This window comes from Anabas testudineus, chromosome 3 (genome assembly GCF_900324465.2).
Source record: "Anabas testudineus chromosome 3, fAnaTes1.2, whole genome shotgun sequence".
Lineage (NCBI taxonomy): Eukaryota > Metazoa > Chordata > Actinopteri > Anabantiformes > Anabantidae > Anabas > Anabas testudineus.
Genome location: NC_046612.1, coordinates 9,218,640 through 9,245,225, shown reverse-complemented (window position 1 = coordinate 9,245,225; position 26,586 = coordinate 9,218,640). Strand labels below are relative to the sequence as shown.

At 39.9% G+C, this 26,586-nt stretch overlaps 1 protein-coding gene across 4 annotated transcripts in view; it reads left to right on the top strand.

Annotated features, from left to right (window-relative positions):
• Positions 1-26,586, top strand: part of sox6 (SRY-box transcription factor 6) — a 129,597-nt gene that overhangs the window by 7,365 nt on the left and 95,646 nt on the right. For 3 of the 4 annotated variants that reach the window (XM_026378349.1, XM_026378351.1, XM_026378348.1), the window contains exons 2-3: positions 12,339-12,409; positions 20,812-20,862. In XM_026378349.1, the coding sequence (XP_026234134.1) occupies positions 20,828-20,862 (35 nt within the window). In that variant the 5' untranslated portion in view covers positions 12,339-12,409; positions 20,812-20,827. The remainder of the gene's footprint in view (positions 1-12,338; positions 12,410-20,811; positions 20,863-26,586) is intronic. The other variant, XM_026378350.1, reaches the window with a different exon arrangement.

Genomic DNA, 26,586 nt, shown 5'->3' with positions numbered 1-26,586 from the left:
AATGTGTGGTGCCAAAAATAAATCAAAGTGACAAAGAAGGAGGGTGGGGGAATAGATGGAAAGGGTTTTGTGGCTAAATGTTCTGATCATGTTAACCATAGCATCTCCTTGCCCAGGTCTTTTGTTTCCTTTCTGAATAATTTCTTCTTACACTGACTTGGATGTATTACAAGGCTTTGCCCTTAATATGCATTATGAGAAAATGGCTTCAGCAGACCTGACCACAAGCTTTCTCTTGGTCTCTGTCTTTCTCCTGCTCTGTCTTTTTGTTATCCTCCGTCTCTCTTTTTCTGTCTCAGTCAAGGGAAGGAGTATTAAGGCCTTGTTGGTGAAATGATGGGCTAGCAGGATATTCCATACATAATAATAATAATAATAATGTTCATGCTGCTTCAGACCTCTGTGTCACTGAGTAAGTAGCAGTGGAAAGGGATTTTTCTCCTGACCTGCACAAAGTGAATTCTTCTCAATTTTCAAGGTGGTCATGAATAGCTATTGTACTTCCACAACAGTAGAACGAGATTAGACTAGATGATACTTTCTCATTTAATCGGTTTCAAAATGTCAGTGTCCTGCTCTCACTAGCACCAGTGGATTTTATCCATCACTCTGTCTTTTAGCATAATAATCACAGCAGCAACACTAATGTTGGGGGGAAAAAGTCAACTTTGAAGAAACAAAACAAACATCTGATTTAAATTTACAGTCATCTGCTTGTTCTTTGACATTCAATAAATTAACATACACACTTTAGAAACAACTGTTGAAGGCAATGGAAACATCTTGCACAGTTTGTAATTGCACCCAAGACATCTCTGATTGGCTCAGCTGCACATTTATAAGCAAAGTGCTGCTCTAGTGAGGAAAGCCCAGAAAGCTTAGAGCTCGAAGAATAAAGCCAAAGAAAGAACCGAGTGCCATAATCACTTTCTTGAATGGGACTAAAAAAGAGAAATCTGCTGAAATGATAGAGAAAGCCTGTGGTTTGGCCCATGCAGTAAATTTCCCATGAGCCTCTTTGACAATCTGAGGGGATAGCCACTCTGGCACACGCCACCCGCCCACATACAATACACACACACTAACACACACAGAGCGCTGTTTCTGCCTGGCAGTATGGGTGTAGAAACCTCTGGGAGAGGGATGGTCCGAGGGAGGATGACTGACAGGAGGTGGGTGAAGACTAGACTGAGGAGGACCAGAGGAAGACGGGAGGAGTAGTCCCGTCTGACGAAAAGTAACACTCTTTTTCCACTCGACAGGACGTCTGCAAAGTCTGCAGAGGCTTCACCGAGGAGAGTGCGATGACACTGTGGAACAAGAATTAAAAAGCAAAACTATTTTTAAAAGAGATGGATATTTAATGGAATCTTATATAAGCACCATTAATGACCCTGTAGACTTCAAAAATGTGTACACAAACGGCTTCCGAACCTTCCCGCATGTGTGATCTATTCATATGCGACTAATATCTAAAAGCTATTTGTGTTCGCCGTCAAAGCTTGTTCACAGAGTTACGCTCTTACACCACAGTGTAGAGTCAGAGGGGGAAGGTCAGGGTGGACAGCCAGGCACATGACTCCTGCGCTGGGTTTTACTTGCCATCAAAGTGGACTTTTTTTTTTTTAATATTTACCATACTCACAATGTCTCTCCTAACCTTAACGAAGTCTTTCAGTTTTCCAGACTAAACCGTAATGTACTTAGCATGACCGCAATGTTTCTCTAACTCAAACTCAGTGCTCTTGAGTTCCTTAAACATAACCATAGAAAATGTAATTATGCTTTAATTGCAGTGAATGTTTGTAGCAAATGCCCAAATGAAAAACACAGACAGTAAACATTTTGGAGCAATGGTTAATCTGAATGTTTCGTGAAAAAAAAAAGCTCCCAAAAGAACGGCAAAAACGGAACACAAACTGATATGACCATAGATCTCGGTTGGACTTTACAATTACACTGAAACACTTGCTCGTACGCAGGCACGCGTAGGGCTATGGTTGTGTTTTTTTGTCAGCAAAGAGAAAGGGTTTATGTCCTTGGTTAGGGGTGGGGCTGAGGGTAAAATGGGAAGGTACAATGTTCCTCCTCATCTTCAGCAAAGCTAAATTTATTGGTTACCATCTGCAGGGTGGAGGAGTTTGGGGTTGTGGCCAGGCCAAAGAAAGGCTTCTAATTAAACAGTCATCATTATCAACTTGTGGTCAGCGATCATCATCCCCAACACTGGTTCTCCAAGATGAACATGGAATCATTGAGGCTTTCCTTGAAGCCCATGCTGGACTGAATTAGAATAGAAGAAACAGAGGAGAAAAGTGCTAGCGAGAATGTTTTTTTTCCTCTCTTGGCAGAACAGGCAGCATGAGGCTCTGTGCCATATCCACTCAGGTTTAAACAATTACCCGACATCAGAGAAACCAGTACAGCCTCAGTGCTGGCACAACCATCGTGCTTTTGACTGCTGTACTTCAGGCCATGGTTTCAGACGTGGCCAAGTGTCACATGTAAGCAGAGCTTTCGATAATTTCAATTAGCGTAAGAGGGTGTGCCTGCAGTATCTGTATCACTGCTGCTGGAGGAGCTTTCCTTTGAGGTTGACAGCCCCTTAATATAGTATTTCATGGTTTGATGTGTGAGTGACACAAAGGCGCTCCAAGAGGATGGCAAAATGGTTTATTAGGACCTAATTAGAGCCCTGTGATTAAAGGGGAAGTGACTGTGATTAGGAAACCTGCAGATGATGTGGAAACATAGATGAATATTCAGAGGAGAAGAGCACAGTATGTATTAGCCTGTGTGTGTTTCCTGTGTGTGCGCGCCTTTGTAGAATATGTGAGCACTACAGAGTCCACGCTGCCTCGAAGCAGCCGTGTTATGATATCATCTTTACAGCAGAGCTCGGCGGAGGAGCCTTGCAAGTTAAGCTATTAGGTGCAAAATCCACCAAAAATATGCTGGTAGAACCCTAAAGATGATGTTTGTTTGTTTGTTTGTTTGTGTGTGAGTGTGTGTGCACTTGCTTCATGCAGGAATTCAGAAATTTGATGAGCAGCTCTTTAACCCCAAACATCATTAAAAAAACGAAAATGACCTCCATCTCTGCTTGTTTTTAATGGTTTCAATCCAGCATGGACAAGCAACGCTGTGGACTTTTACAGCCAATTGAACATGAAACCATGAGGAATGTTCAGCAAAGCCAGGTCTACTTCAGGAAGCTTAGGGCACTCGCAAAGAATCCCACATTCTTGCGATTGTCAGAATATGTGCTGTTTAATCAAAGCGATAAATGGTCTTATTATTATTAGTCTCTATCAATGGAGAGATTACCATTGGATTTTCTTTCTTTTCGCCTCACAAACTTCAAACTTTTTCAGATATGTGATAGCCACTGCCATTAGAAATCATTTATGGGAGTGTTCTGAGGGCAGGAGATTGTCAGCAGGGCCTTGCGATTTTACAATTTCACAACTGACTTCCTCCTTAAAATGACACTGGCTTACCTGCCTATTACTCCCTTTGATTTCTACAGTACATGCTTCTGCGCTCTGAGAGGTATTCATAATAAGCTTAAACTCCACTGGCTTCATTGCTAAAGGGTGCTTATCTCTCGGCTATTCAAGAGAAAGAAGGGTAATATTTTTTCCAATTTCGACATTTTACTGGTAGGCTACATTCTACAGCCCAAAACCACATTCAGGGGACCGTTGTGGAGATCAGGCATGCACACACATGGATATACGGACACATACCTGCACACACGCTCTGACACAAGCAAAAGTACATGCACACACTCAACACACACACACACACACACTTTGTCCATGACTGTTCTTTTAAAACATTATTTTTGCCATTTAAAAATTGAAATGGTCCAGCTGCAGATTTTTTTACATGAATGGAAGTCACATATTTCAGCACATTTATTTATATGTTTTATTCAGTATACATTTTAATCCACATTTATGAAGGTTGTGGGAACCAGTCTGCTAGTTTTATTTAAAAATCTGCTTGACTCATTCAATTGAAATTCATGTCTACTACATCCAAAGAGAACCCCCCGAAAAAAGGTGTTTTTCTTTTATTACATTGATCATACTGCACTTAACTTGCAGCACTTATTTCAACTATGAACACGCAATTCAGTCTATTTATATTTTCATTTTGTCCCAATGGCATGTTCAAAGCATATTCAGCTTCACAATGTATACTCATATGTAATAGAAGATATACTTAAAAATTAGTTTGCGGTGAGTTGTAGTGGCCATAAAGGGCACGCTCTCTTTTACTTGGACCAATGACAGTTTTACTTGTGGAATAATATGAAGCATATGTCTGGGCAAGTAAAAAAAAAAAGATCATACATGATTTAACTGTATTTTATGTGATCTACCACTATGTTGCTATTGTCTAGACAGCTACTTATAAGACTATGCACCTCTGCTGCTTTCCTACTTCTGCAAAGACGCCTTAAGGTGTTTACTTATCACTAGCTGTAGCAAACAGAAGCCAACTAGACACCGTAATGACTACTAGAATTTAAATACACATAATCAGTAGGTGCAAAGTGTTTATTTGAACTATACCTTTCTCCAGCAGTTAACAGCGTGCAGAAGATTTGTACTGTGAGACTAATACTCCCCAACCCCCTCTGCCTGTAGACTCAGTCTGATGAGTTTCTCAGTTTTACCGTTGCTTGTGCCATGCTGTAATGGGCTCCCAGGACATGATGGGAATATAATAACTGCTTGATGATGTTTTTCTTACCCCCCTCATTCTCCACTAAATGTAAAATGTGCCCAGAAACATGGCATATATGGTACAGATTGTGATGTCAGTTGTTATTACTGGGCATGCAAACCAGTAAATCTTGGATTATTTTCCACAATATGCTGTGCTGAGTGCATTATGTCACAAAGGCCACATTGTTAGTTGAGTGTGGAGCAGTGTTGTCGCCCTCTTTCTTTCCCTTGTTCTGTGCATTTCTTGACCACCTTCTGTGCTTCCAGTCCAGACTGCAGCCTACTTTATGCCCATTTCCTTTCCTTGCGGTGCAATCAATGGACAATGGGCCTATAGGATAGCTTTAATTTTATTTTTCTGTGTAGCACTTTCACTTTCCTTGCTATATAAATAAAGTTGTCTTGCCCTACATAATGAGAAAATCATGCATTAAAAAGCTTTCAATCTAAAGGCCAAGAATTTTATGCAGAGTGAAGTTGTTTTTCCTCCATAATCGGTGTTTGTAATTTGATCATGTAAAAATGTGCTGTGGCTGTGTTTGCAATATGATAATTTAAAAGACAGATTTCTTTCACTTTGGGGACTTTATATTTGTACTGATGGCACAAGATGGTTGCAAGCTCTGTGGATGTTGACTTTAAATCATAAGATTGTGGTGATTTTAAATCCTTTACTTTGCAATTGTTGCCTTTTGGGACTCCAACACCGGTTTTGTTCAATGCAGTATGGAATGGAAGAGTGTCTGATAGAGAGCCTCCTGTTTTTCCACTAATTAAATTTGCCACTAACATATGCTGGCAGGAACCTCTTACCTTGTTTGACTTATTTATTGCCTGACTGTGGAGGTAATTTGACCTTTCATTTCAAAGGTTCTTTTTTAATCCAGAAAAGGAGTGTTAAACTCGATTATACTAGTGATCAGTGACTCAAACACTACATTTGTTTCCTCTGAGGGGACAAGCCAACTATAGACCTGCTCTTAGCTCCTTGTCCCTTTCCCCCAGCCCTTCCACTCTTACAGGGCAACAAGGAGGGGGAGAGGTAAATTAGGAGGAGAGAGAAATGGGGATGGGGGGTGGGAGGGAGAGATGAGTGAGATGGGAAAGGAAGAATGGGGAAAGAGAGAGAGGCAGAGAGGAAAGTGCCCTACAGTTCCTGCCATGTCACTGGAGATTTGTGTCCTCCTTTTAAATCATTTCCCTCTTTAGAAGATTAAGAAGGCAGAAATATTCTCAAACTGATCATTTTCCCTCCCCCTAAATGGACTAATTTGCATTTTCAAACGCTGCCATTAATTGTGGGTTTCAAAAAAGACAAATGACCTCTGCAACTGTAAATAAAAAGAAAAACAGAGGTTATAATGTTAATTGTTAAAATGGCTGTACAGGGCCCAGTGGAGCTGAAGCAAAGCATATGACCCATCACTATGAAATTTACACCTCGGCCACACAATCTGCAGTATAGGCTGATTTTTGTTATTTACAGTATATGACCCTTAAATCTTAATCAGGATTTCAGTCATTTTTTCTCAGGTAAATTAAATTGTCATGTGCGCCTGCTCCCTTTTTTGCCAGTCATTTATTTTGTTTAGTATTCCAGCAAAAAAGAAAAATGGCTTCATTCTCTATATCAGTTTTTAGCAGGAGAAACATGCAGAGTGAAACGCTGTTATGATGTAGAGTGCAGTATTATATGAATAGAAGATGAAAAGTGATTTTTGCAACATGGAAATGAACATTCAATGTAGCCCTTTATTTTCTCCTAAGAACCCCACAGTCCATTTCAGACTTGTAACATACAAAGGTTTCCCACATGTCCCGAGTTACAGTTGTCTGTTTGCACGACGCTGAGGTCGCCAGTAAAATAATTATTTGTCAACTTAAGCCTGCTTTTGCAAATGGAAACTTACAACGGCAATACATGTCATTGAAGGAAGAGGCCGCGATCAAAATTGTACATGTCTGCTTCTCCTGGAATAAGGAAAACACAGAATAATTTGTGGACACCAATGCCTTGTTGTAACCTGATCATTTATGGATCAGTTGTTTCCTTTCTGGTTTAATTCACCATGTGATTGATTTTCTGTGCAGTACTGTTGGAAAATATCCACACTAAACCATGCCTGAAATGGGGAATCATTTGAATACAGATGCTTACGGCTTAGGCCTTGTCACTGGAAACCACTTGGAGCCAGGAGACAATTGCAGGTTGATTATGTTGCTTCTGACAGAAGTTGCAAGTCCTTTGTACAAGGCAGCGATATTTGCATCTAAATGCTTATTGTAGACATCTAAACAGCATAAAGACTGATTGTAAATGCCAGCTGTTGGGTTGTACTCAGGAATGAAAAAAAAAAAAGAATTTCAATAAGGAAAATTGGGATGGAAATGAGGAAATTATTTTCAAACAGTGGAGCTTAAATCAATAAATAGGAAATGGCAGCGTTTGTTGTGCTGGTTGTATTTGTCATTTTTATTGAGCATGTTTGTACAATCACATATGAATCTATTTACAGTTAGCACTGTACGTCGTAGACGAACCAGTGTTTGTATTTATGTTATTCTTCGCTTACAGTTGTGGGTTCTTTGAATCTCTAACGGTGAAGTTAACGTTTTCTACCTGTAATATAATATGACGCTTTTATATTTAACATCTGCTTCTTTTAAACACATTGTGTTTACAGGTATTTGAGATTGTTGAAACATGTCATTCCAACCTTTTGTGATGCTTGTGCGTGATGTATTTGTATGTGCACTCTGTACTGTATGTAAGTGCAGCTATATACGTGGGTGTACATGTGTGTGTGTGTGTGTGTGTGTGTGTGTGACTGGTGCCCAGAGCAGAGTGATGCCCCTGCTGATTCTGCTCCTCTAGCTCTTTGTCCTGCAGCACTCAGTGTGTCTGCCTCCTCGGGAGACTGGCAGGCTTCTCTAGTGTGGCTCCACAAAGGCCCAGCCTCCTTTGAGGTGTTAAAAACTTCCATTTATGCATCTCCCTGGACAAAAAAGCACCAAGCCCATTTGAGTCCAGTAGCAACACAGGCAGACATTGTGGCCACGCTTCTCTAGCACTCATTTCACAGATTCTAAAACCAGTATGTGGTGAACAGGATTTGAGGGGCTAAAGTGCCCCGCGAGGGCCAGGCGATAAGAGGGGAGAAACGCCACCACACAGTAAACTAGAAGATGGGTCCAGGAAAATAAACACATTACCTGGGAGAGAGCGAGAGACTTGTTTTCATACCCCTGCCCCCAACATACACAAATATACAAACCCCACACTGAATAAGAAAGAAAGAGAGGAAGAAAGAAAGAAAGAAAGGAGAAGGAGAAAAGGGGAAAATAAAATATGTGTGTATTTCTTTTGGAAGTTAAGAAAAGAGGTCTCAGTGTGCAAAAAGACAAGCCTATTCTGTGTTGTCTTTACAGTTACACTTTGGAGTGAAGAATATGTGAGAGGGAATCAAAGAGAATTGATAGGTTGCACACCCGCCTGTTAGGAGCACTGGGGACTGAATGCCGTCCACTGTGGAGGAAAACATTCTATTTGCTGGTCGTTTCTCTCCCTTCACCCTGCCTCAACCCAGTTGCTCAGTAAATAGACTTTTATTCTTGTTATTTGACGCAGAGGAAATGACAGATAATGTATTTGCCAAGCAGCACATGAAACCCTCGTTCAGCCACAGCAACATATCGGTATTAGACTGTTGCTTGTAACAAACGGGGTAGAATAAGCTTCTCGAGGGTGGAGTATTTCTGATTTTATCCAACACTATAGCACTTCAGCTCTGCCAATATATGGGTCACAGTTTTACTCTCAACAAAGATCTTTAATTGGAGTGACACTCTGGTAGTTTTTCTTGACACTTTAACGCTAGACGTTTTTTTGAGTGTCTCGACTGCAGTAGTTTAATGTCAGAGAAAGAAAAACGGAGTTTGAGAGAGACAAGAGGGTGAAGAGAAAAAGGAAGAACAGAGATATCTGTAAGGTTGTGACAGTTAACAGTGTGCTCGAGCATGAAACAGCTGTTTGCATGTGTTTGACCTGCTTCCAACACCAAATAACTCAATGATATGGTGGCTCTCTTGTAGAGATTCAGCTTGTCTTTTTAACGACAGTAGACTGAATGCACTGGGCGCTTTATTTACTATGTCCACTGCTGTCCCCATTTTACACCACTAGGAAATAAATACATTTCAAAGCTAACAATGACTTCACAAATACTATCTGAGTAAACTGTTCCGTGCCAGCGTCCACCTGAACTCTCGCTGCTTCCTGACCAGCAATGTTCTCTCATATTGCGGCTATGGATATTACTCACTGCATGGAAGCTGTCGTTTCATATTTCACAGATGATGCGACTGCAGAGAGGATTGACTTTGAGGAAGTGGATATTTAACAGACAATCACACGTGTTCAATTACTCTATCAGACATTTCTGTGCCAGAATGTTCTGCGCTTCGCCCCTTCGCCCTGCGCGCTCACCACCCCCACCTCCTCCTCCTCTTCCCATTTTCCTATTTCCCCTGAGACCACTGTTATAGCCCCACCTCATTGCATCCCAAACTCCCCCGTGCAGTCCCCGGGCCTGACTGGCTGTGTGGCTGCTGCTTCTGCAGAGATAACCACACCGCATCCAGGTAGGGAGCAGGCTGCTGATGGCATAGATTACCTCTATTGTCAAAATAACTAACTCGGCAGAATTCCTACTTTAGCTTGTTTGGACACAGGAGAAAGTGAGGATTTGGAATAGAGGATTGGGAGAATATTTTTTAACATGTTGCAGATCTGGATGAATTCCAAACAGAAGTTGAAGTACAAGTTTTAGCTTGCCTAATGCACATTCACATACAACTACAACAAGGTACAACATACATATATGTGCATACGTGCACACATGTATGTAGTAGACACATTAACATACGCAATACACCTGTACATATAATTTAAACATTTCCTACTTATACTAGGGTGAATGCAATAAAGAGTTAACTAGAGTACATGAAACACTAAATCTGAATTAGGCCCAATTCAACCCAAGCCATACATGAACACGGGACATTTCTGAGCTGCGGTAGTAAAGCTGCTGTTCTTCGTGTACTGTACAAGAGGCTTTAGCTTGTATTGCAATTCTTGCAGGCAGACAGTATATTAGATCTGTAACATAAAGGCACATGAGCTGGATTGGATCGATTTTAAAACGGTATGGATCAGGGACACTTTATTCAGCTGGTTCCCCCAATTTCATCTGCAGGTTCATCAAACACAAACAACATGGCTTCTCCCTAATGCTCCCTAATTTAGGGCCCAAAAGACTAAGACCAGTGTATGAGTGTGTGTGTGTATATTCCCTTACAAATTTCAGCACTGGAAACGATGTTATAATTTTCGACTGTGCTTCAGTGCATATGAAATCTCTCATGGCAGCGTGTGTGTGTGTGTGCATGTTTACATTTTCATTTACCTCTTTCTTTTGTGTTGAGGACGTGTTTGTGTGTGTGAGGCAGCTATGACCAGCCAAAGCCAAAGAAAAGGCCACTCTTTGACAGAAATGCCACAGGTGACTGTCTGTCCCTGCTCCTTTGATGTCAGCATCAGTCTATTTGGATTTTTATGTGTGAAAGCAGTAGTAATGTCAGTTTAGTAAAAGTATTTAAACTGAAATAATAGTGTTTGTGGCTCGGTCATATGGGGCCTAATGGGACCGAATTTACTAATCTCCTCTTGCCAACAGGTTTTGTCTCTAACAAAAAATAAAAAATAAATAAAATAAAATAGAAATGAAAAAAAGAGGATAATATTCTGGTTAGGTGGTTTTCAGTTTATTTATGAAAACGTGGCGAAACTAATAATATGAAATTGGGGTTGACTGGAATTGTGTTTAATACGTCCTCAGTCCACTAATTAGGAATGGGGAGTGCCTGCTTTATATTTCCTGTCTGTAGGTCTAAGTCACAGCAGGAAAAGAGCTGCTACATGCAGCTACAATAGGCTGGTTGACACTGACTCTTATTACACCACAGGGATTTCTACATTTGCTTCATTATAATATCATTTGGGGTTGCTCATTATTTGCAATCATATATTCTTTTGTTTTTTCCCCATCAGACGAATAATTAACTTAAATAACCAATGAATAAGGAAACATACAATTCCCCATTTATTATTTACCTCATTGTTCTCAATTAACATCAGATTATGAATTCAAAGGTTTATTAATATCTACTCTGTGTAATGATAAGAGTGCTCATTTATTTAGACACAACAGGAATTAAGCCTATAGTCTGATGTTGACAAAGACTGGTTTACTGAATTACCAACCATATAATATGTGGTTTATCCAGCAGGCAAGGATTGTTGTGTAGACTGAATAGCTGCTAATATAACTTAATCGTGTGTGTCTGTGAATACAGGAGTGGGTGGTTGCAGCTAGAGCATAGTTCAGAGCAGCGACATAGTGTGTATTTAGCACGATTTGAGAGGCAGACATAGACTTTAAACTCAGAGGTGCTATTCATGTAACAGCTTTTCATTCATCTGGGGTCACCTGGGTCCCCACTCCCCCATTGTCACCTCCAGCCTCAAGGATACCACATTCAGACCCGTCTGAAACTCTTGCCTTTATCTGGCTCATTCTGTTAGCCCTCCAGCCTCCCACGCTACAGACTCCATGCTGTGGTCCAACAACAATGCAGTGGTAGTTGGTACATTTATCTGGTCTTGTTGTTGGTGGCTTATTGGCCCCGGCAATAGGAGACTGAAGTGCTGTAGTGCAAATTAGTGACAGATCAGTTAAGCATGACCTTAAAAAACCCTTGGCCTTGTTTAATTGGCAGTGCTGAGGCGGGCTAATTGTGTAAATCAGCTGGTAATGAGACCTTGGCTTATTGTGAAAAACAAGATAATGTGAGAAAATGAACATCAGTGAGCTTACAGTATTTCCCTCCCTCAAGCTGGACGGTCTGATCAGTAAATTGTTATCTCTATTGCCATTACTTCAAAACTTAGTTTGACGCCTAAAACTCTCTGCAACGTGCTGAAGTTTCCTATTTGAGTGTTTCCAACAAAGCTCTTAAGTTGCAGCCGTTCAACAGGCACGCTGAAACTAGCAGAGCGTGGCCCCCAAATAAATCATTAGCAGGCAGTGCTTGAATAAAGAAAGTAAAATTAAATAAAACAACTGCTTTATATGAAAGCTGCTTATTAGTGGAATCTGCCAACTGGAAGACAGATTAATGAGGTAACAGAGAAGTAGATTTTAAACATTGTCTTGGATGGATTTCCATTGGTGTGAGCTGTGAGCACTGGAGGTCAGACACTAACAAAGCTGTTTTAGCTCAGCTGTGGAGACTCTGACCCTCAGCCAACAGTCACTATGGCCTCAATTCTCTTCCTCTTGTTCTGTCTCTGTTTGTTCTGATGTGGGTAAATATAGTTATCTAACCCCTTGTTGATAACCATGTTCCAAATTCACTGATGTTTTTTTTTAATTTTTTTTTTACTATTGACACAATAGCTTTTACTAACAATGAAAATATGTTGCATACAAGGACACACGTAAAAAGTCATTTTCTGTCTTATTTTTGCTTATATTTCAGGTTATTTACATGAATTCAAAATCAACCAACCAGTGATCGCTGGAAGCTGGGGATTGAGTCTTTCAGTTTTTGTAAGTATCAATTTGCCTTTTCAGCTATTTCTGTCTTGCCACATGTCTCATACACTCCTGCTGTCTTTCACCCACACTGAACACCTGCATCAAATGAGGTGGACAATTGGATAGGTGCACAATGTAGGCACGAAATTACTGAAAGGCCTCTTAAAGATTAGACCTTAATGGTTATTAAAAACCTTTTCTAACAGTAGAAAAAAAAAAAAAAACAACCTTTAGCCAGACGTGTTCTGAAAGTCACATAAAAATGTATGTGCCAGTGAAATTAAACTTATAAATGTATTACTGAACATGTTGCTCACTTGTAAACAAATTTTTGCCTTGACATGTGCAGTGTTTTTCATACAATAAACAGGACTCGATCATTACTGTACCTTCACGTCAATGCAAACACATAGATCTGAGTACATGTAAAAAAAAAAAAAAGATGTAAAAGACTCAGGCCGCAGTCACAGAGCACGCTTTGTATAACTCTGGTCTTATATCAAAATATCAGCTTAAAAAATGTTTTAAGTGAAAAATTTCAGAGCAATACAGTAAGACGGTTTCCATGAAGTGTGGCATTTTGCTTTAAAAAAACAGACTAGAGAAAACTGCATTCCTCTCTGCATCAATATAATATTACTTTAACAATCTTTGCTCAGCTGCTGCTGGTGCAGGTTTTCCAATAAAAATTTATTGTGGATATTAAGCAAATAAAGGTGAGAAACTTAGTTGATGTTATTCTTTTCTTCCAAATGTCAGTAGGAGATATCATGGGAGTCATATTAATGTGGTTGAGAAGCTCTTCAATAACAGCTGCGAAATATCTCTCTGAATTCAAAGTTCAAGGCCATTTACCATTGTTTAATCATGCCATCTCACGTCACACGCTGCATTCTGCACAGATGAACATGCACCTGTCTGCTAGTGAGACGCCTCTGCTGCTGCGTACGAGTTTGTTGTGAATGACTGAACTCGTAAAACAGTCTTACTATGACAATCGGTCGTCAGTCAGATGATGCTCCCCACGTTTTTTCAAAACATAAAGAACATCTGATTAATCAATATTGGGCAAAACACTGTGTAGACACATCAGTAAAATACCTTAATGCACACATTGTTGACAGTGATGCATTAGATTTAGAGATACAACACTACCAACAATCGATAATCATAATTGGCATTTAACAGTTTTTTTGCAAACGTACAATTTATTGTAATTTTAAAAACAATATGTCTGCGACAGGTGTGAGCAGGTCAGATATACTGTACCTAGCTCAACATGTACATTATACAATTAACTGCTGCAGCATCTCTTTTAATATCCTTTTGGATTATTTGTAACACGCAGTGTTAGGTGTTATGATAATACTGTATAAAATCAATAGCGTATTTAAAATATATACAAGATTAGATCCCATGTATTTATTCAATGAAAAGGTGTTTAGGTTTAAGACTTAAGAAGTGACTAGTTTCTTTGCTGTTGAAATGTAGGACAGGTAGGTGATTGCTATTAAGATTCCAATAAATGAGAAAATCAGAAATAAAATCAAATCAAATCAAATCAAATGCTCCAAAACTTATTAACCAATCAGAATTAATAGAAAGTTCTCTGATTGGTTAGAAGGGCGAGCCTCACATCTTACTACCTTAAAAGCAAATATAGAAATATCTCTGCATTTCTGGGAGTGATTGTAGCTTAGGGCAGAACCTCTCCACATTAAGATATGTTTTGCAGTATATTTCAAGTAATAAAAAGTTACCTAAGGTATCTTTAAGGGCTTGGCTGAATTCATTTAGCTGTAAAACGGGCCTATCTATGGTATAGTAATGACCATACAGCAAAGAACAAAGCCACATCTCTACTGAAAGGCATATGCCTGTTTCAAAATAATGCAATATGAATCAAAATAAAGATTACTGAATAATCTACTTGTTCTTGTTGCTAGCTGTGACTACTGCCACCTGCAGGTCTGCTTAAAAGTTCTCTTTCTCACATAGTTAATGAAGTTTTCATCATATATTTTCATATTAAAGACTCAAAACTAAAGTGTTAATGATTATGTTATCTGTTGGATTATAAAACTTATGTTTTAACCTAACTATGAAGTTCCAAAGTTATTTGAAAAAACACTGCATGAAGCCCTAGTGTACTAGCTTTCATTGCCATATCATCCTACAGAGACATTCTCATACAAAATCTACATTCATTGACCTACAGGTTTAATTAATCTAAAAAAAACACGACAGGAAGTAATTTAGTTTGTCTGGAGCACTTATACAACAAGATTAATTACACTCATGCAATCTCATTTGGAAACACCTGAGGATACACTAGACCATCTGAATAGGCCATATACACACTTTGTTAGTATGTGCCATTTATTTAATAAGCCACAGTCACACTTCCTCACAGCCCACTGTCGCTGCACCACTGAAGGGAAGGATGCGGGGGAGCCATTTTGTCAGAAATTAAATAAACAGCACTTCACCATAAAATGAAATTAAATAACCTCTGAATGGTTATTCCTCATCTATTATTTATCAAATGGGCCTCTTCAGTCCACTGACCCTGCAGTGATTATGGTCAATACGTTGTTGAACACAAACTGCTCGACAAAGACTGCCTAACAAAGATTTTAATTTCATCAGCCTCAATTACTTCAGAGGATCCCAGGGCGAATTAGGAAAACTAATTGTTGCACATGCCATTACCTGGCAAGAATGTGAAAACCCACCTGAACTTATTCTATCTTCCTAAACTCTGCATTCAATTAATAGGCTGCTCTCTCTATTACTCATGGATAACCTCAGTCTGAAGTGCTTAAACTAAAATATACTTTAACTGTTGGCAATTTGTGTGGGCGGGCTGTTGTCTCTCCTTACAGCTGCTGATTAAGTGTGATCTATGTTGAATCACATAAAAATGACCTAACCCATCAGTTTATCGTTATTATTATTTGAAGGTTTAATGGAGTTTATTTCATTTTCAGTAGAATAAAAACCTAATATGGCTGCTGTCCTGCTCCTCAAAGTATGTTCCCTTGTACTGTAGGACAGAGTTTCACCTAGCAGCTATATACAGCAGAACGCAGGGCCGGAGAACATGCCATTAATCTTCTTGTTACCCCAGCTGTGGAAAGTAATGCATAACTAAAAGTCCGGTAAAATGAATTAATGATTTCAACCATGAACTTTTCTCCCAAAACACCATGAATCGTCTCCAACTGATAATGCACCACGACCCTGGAGTGTGAAATCCCTGTTGCGTTGAGAGTAGCCAGTTAATTGATTCGCAAATTATTTAAAGTTTGTGGTGCCCAAGGGAGTGCTAGGACCTAATGACGGCCCATTTTGAAAGAGACGGAAAAAAAAAATCTTCTGAGGCAAACCAGTATTAGGTCTAATGGTAAGCCAACAAGTCCAATCTGAGCTCTACAGCATCGCTGATTTACAGTATTGTGTTGACACAGGTTTTTAAAATTTTGATATATCTCATTTAATAGAAGGTTAAATTTAATTATCACTTCTTTCTTTATTGAGATGCTCAATTACTTCTTTTTTCTTAGTTGCACTGAAGTGTACTATAGAAATAATGATCAGTTTTTAATACAGGTACAAAATCATTTTTACATTTTATATTCGGCCAGTTTGCAGATGATGTTGTTTCTAAACTAGGTATATATGACACTCGTAGCAAATTCGATTATAAACTTTGTGTAAACTCCAAAGTGGATGGGGTGTGATTGAGTTGGTCAGGGTTGGATGTCGTTACTCTGTTTCATACTGGTTGATGAGCATTACTTTCCGCCTGTGGCATGTGTGATATTTAAAAGGAAAGCTGAGTATATGAGTCAGAAATTAGTGAGTAAAAAATAAATTAAATATGTCCAGAATGTTTTGTTCTGGTATTTCAGTTAAAAACTGGTCATTCTGTGCAGAGGAGGCTCCTCTAGTAGTACAAACACAGTACTGTTTGTTCCATAGCTTTTTAGTAGAAGTTGTTGGATCTCTGCATTAGTATGAAGAAGCCTCTAATCTTGACTCATTAGCAACTGCTGTCATTCAGACACACGGTGTCGGCCTGATTTAAATAAAATGAAATGAAGATAGTTGTTTCTGGTCCCTTGGCTTCACTCATTGCCATAAACATATGCTCTGTGCCCCGCTTCTTTCCATCTTATTTATGACTTTAATTTGTTGTGTGGGCTGCACAAGAAATCAAATTTAATCCAATCCTCCCAGGGACCCTGTCATATAATAACATGGTAATTTCTGTGTATCCTTTTGAAAAATGAGGAAATTAATTCTTCCTGACATGTTCTAATTATTCCAGTGTGAACGGCGGATGGGCTCCCCTCCTTTCTCCCCATCCCCCCAGCCCCCTAAGTGTCAGTTGCCGGCGGGTGGCGAGGTGCTAATGCTGACCAGCAGCGCGTTTAATTTGAAACATGAGCAGACACCTTTCAACACACCTTCCTAATGTTGGAGTGGCTCACACAAATTAATTCACTACTCATCTGGCAGCTTTGACTGAAATATGTGTGTGTGTTTGTGCGTGTGTGCGTGCAAGTGTATGTTAGGGGATGGGGTCAATGGGACACCAGTGCCATTAGTAAAGGTAACATAAGGTGTATCTATGTGTGTGTGACACTGTAGGTGTATTTGCATATATGTCAGTGTGTGTGTGGACACATGTGCTGGGCCAGGTATCACCATATTTCATGTGACTGGGTGTTGACTTGGCGTAATGCTGCCTGTTGGGATGTTGGGATTGCTTGGACAGCTTTTTTTTTTTTCTTGCCTGGATCTCCCTTCTACCGAACCTTTTCACACATCCCACTGCTCCACTGAGAGCACTGAAGGCTTATTTAATTAGCCTGTCATCAGGCAGTCTTTAGCTTATCACTTCAATTTACATAGGAACACTACTGGAGGAGACGTCGAACAATAATTTGTTCAGGTATAAGGGTTAAAAACTTTGATGTAATAACAGCCTTTTATATGCAAAAGCATTTTTAAAAGAAAAACACTACAAGCTGTTGTAGATGTAAATGTGTAATAAAGTATGTTATCTAACATTTTTGCATAACACTACTACTAGTACTACTACTAGTACTTATACTAATACTACTACTACTGATAATAATAATAAATCTTTTTATAAATACGTTATTTAAAGAAAAACCTTAATAGCAAGGGATGATAGATGCATATACTATTATCATGGAGAAAAAAAATTATTAATGACAAGAAAATCAGAAAGTAAGATAAGAAATCAATTATATATAAAATTATGAATCACGTATTCAGATTTTTCAAAAACTACTCAGCACTGTAGACATGAAGGCTGAGGAGAGAAGAAATGTGTTTTCACTCTAATTGTACAGTATCCCAGCAGTCATGACAGGTCAAAAAAATAAACAAACAAAATTTACTGAACTTTGGAGTTGGGTTAAAATCACAGAACTGTAATTGATTTGGTGTGTGTGTGTGTTTGTGTGTGTGTGTGCGTCTCTGGGCTGTAGAGCAGAGGGCTCTTAGCCGTGGCGTCATAGTCGAGGAGAAAAGAACACGGCTTTGTGAGCGGTGGGTGGGTCCCCCCATGACTCAGAAAGGGAGAGGCGTCAACATGGCCGCCCGGCCCACAGGGATTAAAGTGCCCCCCCCCGATACACACCCTGCAGGGCTAATCACTTCCATTTTGGATCCATGCAGAGGGAGCAAATGAACTCTCCATCACTGTGGAAGAACTGAGACATAAGCCACCAGTTAGACTGTCACTGCAGCAGCTCCGTGGGTAGATCTACTTCATAAGCTTGTTTCCACTCAGTACAGTAGGGTGTTTTGAGCCCTGTTTCACTTTCTAAAGAAGGTTGGAGTTCCTGGATTAGTGCAGGAGTCTCGCTCTTTGTATCCTCATCTTTGGATATTGCTACTTTTTCTCATCTGGGTTTGTTTAAGAGAAATACCAAGTAAACTGGCATGTAGTTAGTGTTGGAATCTGTGGAGCTAACTTCTGTGTCTTGGTGAGCACTGCACACTATGTGAGCCTGTTAATGACTGAAGGCTGAGAGAGCCGCCTCGTGCCAAGACCCACATGGCTGCTGGCGGTGCATTAAATCAGCAGTCAATTTGACTGGAAGTTTGAAATCTGGGCTAGGTTAAGGGGATGTGCTGAAGCCGCGTTAATAGCTAGCTTGTTGTCCATATGGTACTGCTTTAATAGAGCACATTTGTTGCAGATGGTGAGAGACTTGGTTAGGCAGAGGCAGCTTTTGGCAGAGGCTCATTCTTCGAAAGGGCTGCCGTGCTGCTCAGACTGGCCCGGGCCAACTTAGTGATGTCTATCCTCCCCGTTTCTCCTTTGCCGAAAAGCCTGCCCTTGAATTGTGGCCTAACCTTAATTTAAAGACATTCTTGTTTTTTTGTGTTCAGAGACGAGCAAATACAATGCGGCTCAGTCACTTTTTCCTGAGTTTGGTCATTTGCTCTCCAAACCACACTTTTGCTTCCATAGGCTAAGTTCAGTTGTTCCTGACCACAATGGGACTGCAGACAGCAGGCACAGCTGAGGAAACACAAGCACACAGAGAGCGAAAGAACAAGGGTTATGGAATATAACCAAAGATAAAGATAGAAACTGAGCAGGGCCTAATCTATTTCATTTTCTCTTCTGCTACTTAACTGTTTTTGCAAAACAGCTGAAGGTTTGAAGATTAAAAAAACAAAAAAAAAAAACAGAAAGTGCAGGTGCCAGTGAAGTAAACACACATGCAGGAAAAAGAGCAATGTCCTAATTCTTTGCTTCTGCATTAAACTTGTTGTTTTTATCCGTCCTCTTAATTTCTGATCCAGGGATTGCTGTATAAAACTGTACTATAAGTTGAGAGAGAACTGTTTTAGTTTGTGTGCACCTTGTGTGCGAGTATGTGTGCTTTTTGCACTCAGATAAGTGAGGAGACACGCTTGATCTGCTCTGCACTGTTTGACGGTTGTTTTCTCACGTTGTCACTGGCTTGGTGTGCTGTGGTGTGGTGATGGTATTATGTGCGCTGGGCCCAGCTGAGTGGAGAAAAGAGCAGAGCTGTAGCGACCCTGGCTATGCCACTCCCGCCTCCCCAGACACCTTATTGTGAGAAAAGTCTCGGCTGAGCCCTCTGGGCCTTGTGGATCCACTGCCTCGCTAAGTGCTGGCCAGACTGAAAGGCACAGTGTCCTTGGGCCCAACTCATTCTTTCCATTCTCTCAGAGGCTTTGTCTCACAAGCCAAGAGAGCAAGGGGAGAAAATGCCAAATTACACCCATGTCGCTAAAACTTAAGGTGTTAAAGGGCTGAAATGTCATTTGCTGTTGTGGCTGGTGTTAGTCATGATGATATGCATGGGGGAGTGTTTGAACAGAAGAAGTTCAGAAAATACTATTTTTCTTTCTAATCGTGTTAAAAAGTAGTGATTTTCACAGAAGGAGTCCTGATCTGTGGATTTGTCTGTCGCCCCTCGTAGCTCTTGAATGTAAACGTTATGAAATAGATATTTGATATTCACAGTGATGAAATGTTAAAATGAAATGACCTGTGATTCTAGATAGATATCTTTGCCATATGCCAGTGGCTGGGTGTCTTTACAAGGCCAGTTGTGAGATCTGAAAGACACTTAAATTTCACCCACTGACAAACGTTCCACTCACAAATGTGTTCTCTGGAGTTACTGCTTGGTTTTACCACTTAAAACATGCAAGCTCTAATCAATTTCCACCCAATCTTAACACAATAAAACCTTATATTATACAGACCAATAACATAGGCTAATGGAAACCTGTTGTAAGTAATTTTTAGCAATGTGTCGCCAGTATTTTGTGGGCAAGGCTTCTGAACGACCCCTGCGAGTGGTGACATCATGACCACATCCTTTTGCCTCATTGGCGCTGTGAATCCTAGCTTGCGTCCTTTGCGGCCGGCCTCCCAGAAACCACAGCACCCTCGCCACACATGTGCTGCATCTGGACCACCGTTGGCTACTCTGAACAGATCGGAGCTGAATCTGTGGTTACAGAGCTGGATGTACATGTATATATCTGCACACAGCCGTGGAAAAAGACTATATAGAGATCAGTAGGCAGAGTTTATTTGATGCAAACATATCATCAGGCTCTCAGTGCAAACCGATGTTGTATGCAAATCCACTCCCTCGATGGAAAGAGGTATAATTAATGATGTCAGTTCATAAAAAGAGAGGATGGGTTCGTAGCTATATTTCTGCTTTAATTAAAGACATGCCTTATTATAGGAAGAAGATGTATGCTCTATGTGCTTTTCTTTCTTTCTTTCTTTTTCTCTTTCTCTCTTTCCCTCCTTCTTCTTTTTGATTATCACTCGTTTCATAGTGAAAATGGTTCTCTGTGATTTCTCCTGCCAGAACCCCACACGCTGACATGGATGGCTTTCTTCGTAGCAGCTTTTTACTGAGGTTAGTTTCATTTCCGTTGTTGCCATTTGCCAACACAGGTCGGGCAGGGGTGGTAGTGGGTTAACGGGGGTTAAACGTTCGGACACATTGTTAGCTTTAGACTTTGTCCTGTGTGTGCGTATGTGTCCATGTATTTGAACAATGTCTAACATGGATTCTGACATATTTACACAAGCTGTGTGTTATCATTGTGTTCATGTACTGTGGGGCTAACTGGCATGCTCACCCTGATAGTCACCAGTCAGACAGAAAGCACACACCTACAACTTGAGGGACATGTACAACTGTATACAGTAGATGAGTTTTTTCTTCCTTCTCTTCCTCTCACAGTTCTAAGAATGTGCAGACCAGCCTTTCTGTGTCTTTACACTGCATGCTTTTGTCTGACCACTCTCCCCATCTGCCCTCCCTTAATAACCACCCTAATCAGGGATGTTGGGGCAAGGCAGCCTCTGGCATACTGGTCTTGTGATGCGCTGTTGTTTCCTGTTGTGTTCTGTGTTTGTATTCAACCTACCATAAAGATTTACATTTTTTGTCTTTACCCTTCCTGTGATTCTAATTAAAAATCGGAGCTGTCATTACACACAGAGGAAGTAAATAAGAGAGCGTATTTACCATTGGCTCCTTTCCTAGTCAACCACCTTCTCTAGGCTCCAGTGTTGCTCCCTAATTAGGGTTGGCTCATTAGAAGCCACAGCAGCAGCATCTGCCTTTCAAAGCTGCTGTCAGCCAAACTTTACTAAAGCTAATGAATCCTCTTTGATTTCTTTTTCAAAAGGTCACTTATTTGATTAAATTAACAGCATTTTTTTTTTCTCTCAGAACTGTTGGGGGCATTTTAAAGAAAGGACAATTTGATACCATTACTCTCACTAGTCAAAATGTCCTTCAGGGATTCAATAGGAAAAATTCTCATGCATTTAAATTTACTTTATTTATCTTTAGAATTCAAACATTTAAATTGATTTGAGTACCACATTTAAAAGCTCCAGAGAAAAACAAGTTGAGTTCTTAGTGGTGACAAAATTGAAATTAGGACCAAAGTTAATTCTGCAGAATTATACTTTATAAATTATAGGCACAAGGACTTTTCAGGCAGGCATTTATGACATAATTTGAAGGATATTTAACAAAATAGAAAGAGCCATTCATAATTTATCTTACATATACATTATACAGTATATATTTACTGTATACACACAAATACTATATATACAAGTGGAGTAACCACACAAATATAGTATGTTCAGTCATATAAAAATGTCCAGCACCAGTTTGTTTGGTGTGCTATACAGTATTTTCTGTGGTTGGACAGGAGCTGTTGCTCATTTCTACTTTCTAACCCAAACCCTGGAGCAGTTCTACAACGTGGACAAGGGAGTTTAAATCTCACCACCTGACAAAATCTGTTTGGTGTATACCTACTGTACTGAAGATGTACTGCATCCTGTTTGCTGCAGTGGTAACACAGGATAGTAAAGCTATGTATTAATGTAAATTCTGGACTTTATGCATGTAAAAAAAAATCACTCAGTATAGATTTGTTATTTGTCATATTCACCAGAGACATTTCTACATGAAATCCCACATCTACAGAGAAAAAGAAAGAGGATGAGAGAGAAAAAAGACTTGTGACCTTTGACCTTGGCTGTTTCTCAACAATTTCCTTTTGTTCTCGGAGCTGTGAGAAAACACTGTGATCATTCTGAGTAAAGACATTATTGCAGTGCTAATCCACATCCTTCTGTCAATGTCTGTTTTAATTAAAGGAGAAGCGCCAGTAGAAAGATATCACGCTCGCTGGCTGGAGATTGGAGGCCGCAACAATCAGGCCAAGATTAAAGGCAGGCTTTGCTGTGGGGTTAGCCCTTTTGCTTGGATAAGACTAGTGTCCTGGAGTGGGCGGAGGTGTGGGGGCGGAGGGGAAAAGGGAAGAAGAAGATAGAAACATGAGTTGGAGGGATGTGGCCGTTAGACATTCCTCCAGAACAACTGAGTGAGGTGAAAGGGGGCTTTCTGAACATGCTCATACATATCTGCTTTGTGTGCAGATGTTATTGACTTTTGATACTGTACTTCATATCTCGGTCGTGCAACGGATGAGCCTTTCATTATTGCAATGAGTCATGAGTTTGGTTTTGAGTTACATGGCAGTGAGTTTTAATAGCTGTAAAACTGCTTCCTAATGGCACCGGATGCATCAAACTCTTCAGATGTGATGGAGAAAAGTTTAAACTCACATATTTTATGTACAGGTTAAAGCCTTTGTACTGTCTCATAAAAATAATGCCAGTCTGTTTCAAATTCTCAATATTTATAAAAAAAACAAAATACTTCCAAACTACCACAAAAGTCTCTTTAATAGACAACTATTCATGCTCACGTTATTGTAAGTCTCACAGTTTCTCCTCGGGCTGAAAAGGAGACGTGATTTCATTTTGGATCAATTTTTTATGTTTATGAAAGACGTTTACAGGTTTTTGTTTGTGTAGTCAAAGAGACTGAGAAAATGAGGGTGAGAGTATGAGAGAAAGGGGAAGGAAAAGAGACAGTGATGTGATCACACACACACACACACACACACACACACACACACACACACACACACACACACACACAGAGTGATATAAGCAAAGAAAGAGAGAGAGAGAGAGAGAGAGAGAGAGAGATATCTAGCCTGTCTACTCCCAGTGGGCAGGACCTCCCCCTACATTTCTGCCATTATTTGATGTAATGAAAGGAGAAAGTGTGTAACATTGAGATTGTTAATTAATTTAGTCTAACAAGATGAAGATAAATGAAACCCACTGAAGGTTGACTAGGCTAAGGGGCCCACTTAGCATTCCTCCTGCCCTCGAGCTCTGTCTCTCTTACTCCTATACAATGGCGCACAGCTAATAGGTGCAGCGCCGTGTTTGTACAACCCTGCTGAGCTCTCACCCAGTAAGTTTAGATGTAGAACTTTTTGACTAAATATTTCATTTCCAGCCTATTTATTATACTCTACTTGGATATTTTAATTTCCAAATGGCTGAGCTGCATTTGTAATGAAGTTAGTTTTGGAGCACAGATATGCAATTATCTAATTGAATCATCTTGACATGTTAGATAAAGCTCAGTTGACATACATGAGTGGTAAAACAAATTGACTTTTTACATATATGTAGCAAAGCACTGATCAAATATGAATAAATTATGACGTTAAGAACACTTTACAGCGCTCCTGTGGATAACAAACACATCTTTTATTATCTTCTGCTAGAGACAGTTATATATATTTCTGCTACCTTATATTTTAGTGAAATGGAGGGAGGTTATATAAATGGCAGTTCTCTTGAGAAACTATGTGGCCCCTTCACATCAGCCTGTGTGACTCCCAGCCTTTCACCATATGAATGGTTCTTGTCTAATGCGGCTTGGGGGCTATTTGAGCGGCAAGTCAGACAAAAAGCAGAAAGGACTTTTTTTTTTCTTCTTTCTTTTTTTTTAACAAAGCCAGACAGTTGTCTTCATCCACAGCCCATATAAGCAAATCAGTAGTCTATCGAGGTTCTTCCTCAGTGGACACTTTGTACAGGATCTTCATTGCAGCACAGACCAATCATTATAGCACCCATTCTTTGCTCCTTTGGTTCTCAAGTCATCAACAATGGGTTGTTGATTGTATGGAAAACACCAGAACAATTATGTCCTCTGTTTTGGTGGCAGGGCAGCGTTAAAGTGCAATCCCCGATAATGGCCTCATTATTGTTATTCTTGGAGCAGGCCTCAGGAGAAAGACGTAGCTGCTTGTAGTACGTCATTATTTCGTAAATTTCGATTAGCTCATCATGCTGTCTCCTGGCAAACCGAATCATAGCTAATTAAAAGTGAGGGAGCGCTCATGCCTGTGACTTAAAAGGTAGTACTCGATAGGCTGTTAATATAAAAAAAGTGGTAAAAAAAGGAGGATTAGAGCTGTTACCCTGGTAACTTCAACTTCCATCTGTGAGGGAACAATGAACTTATGTTCCTCCACCACGTTCGCTTGAAAAAACAGAAAGCAGGGAAGTGAGTGTTCTGAAAGGACAAGACCCTTTTTAACAACAAAGTGGGACCCAGGCCTAATAGGCTCTTTGGTGCGAGTTGTTAGGCGAGATCACTGGGGGAAAGAGGAGCAGAAAGGTCAGCGTGTAATCCTAGGACAGTGAAGGTTGCCTGAGGTTTTTTACAATAGCAGTTTGTTTCCTGAGTCTGTTTGTGTAAGAAAAACTCAAGTTAGGCTTAAAAAAAAAAAAAAAAAGATTGACCAAAATACTGCTAATAACAAGTCTCTTTGTGATAAAGGGGGTAAGATGCCTCAAAGCCAAAAAAATGTATACATTCCCTCAGCTGATTAAATAAACAAACAAGATGCCGAAGAGTTAGCCCAATTAGATGGAGCTGTCAGAAGCTGTTTGAATTCTCTCTTGCATCTCTTTTACTGATACAACTGATTCTGCATTGCTTTCTGACACTTCAGCTCTGTTGGAAACAACATGAACTCATACATGCTTCTTTAAAAAAAACACTTTAATATTTAACCAGTGCACTCTTAACTTGCACTTCTTTTGCCTTTTTTAAACACAAGATGCTATATTGTAACCTCAGCATTTCAGTTAAATCATTGGAAATCTTGAGGTGAGAATTGGTGATACTGGTTGTTATGAAAATGCTGGTTGTTGTGAGTAATACATTTCCATAATGTTCTTTTTTATTTCATCCTGCATTAAATCAGGTTTCTATGGCATTACTAGAAATAAAAGCATTGGATGGGCTTGTAGTTAAAGAGCTGCTAAAGAGCTGCTACTCTGAAAAGGAACGCTCCTGCTCTAAAACACTGCTGAGTTATAATGATCCATGACTGTGGAGGAACAGTATGTGTTTCTCTTTGAGTTTTATGTCCCTTATTACAGCTGCAATACGTCTGCTCACATTAAGCTAATTTATTGCTGAGGCCAGCGTAACAGCAGTACAGGTTAATGAATTTGGCATTACTAATTAAACGTTATTGAGGGATGAATATGAATCCTGTGGTCGGGTGGGACCACAGAGAAAAGGTGAGGAGAGGAGAATGGGACAGAGGACTTTTCTGCACCGACTCTCTTCTTCATTTCTCTCTCTGAGTTGTGTTTTCAATGAGTGAGGTAAATGTAAAGACAGCACAGTCATTGAAATGAAATGGGGTACAGTTTAATATCTGACACAACACTATACAACAATACAGACTAGTGTCTGATTAGATGCATTTAATATGATTACTTGTTAATCCAGTGTGTAAGGAAAGGGGAGGAGGGTAAAAGGATAAATGAACAGCTACAGTGATTGGACACTCTCCTGTAAGCTGAGCACCATTGTGTTCAGCATAGCGCAGAACATATCTCCTTTCACACGATGGTTGTAACGCAACTGCTTCAGTGCACTGCTGAAAACAGGAATTTAGGACCCACTTACTATGGTCTACTCAAGCTAAGAGGGATGATGGTGACAATTACTGAACCACCCTCTGACCAAGCTGTGAGTGTGAAAACAACACTTCCCTGGGGTTTTTAATATTTGCCCCTAGTTGTTATTAAAAGATTAAACTACAAAGAAAAGATGTGTTTATAGAGCGATTAGCTCATCTCGTTAGGTTCACTGTGAGCTGAATACGCATATTGATACTGAAAGTAGCGGCAGGAGTAAGCACCAATTCATGTATGA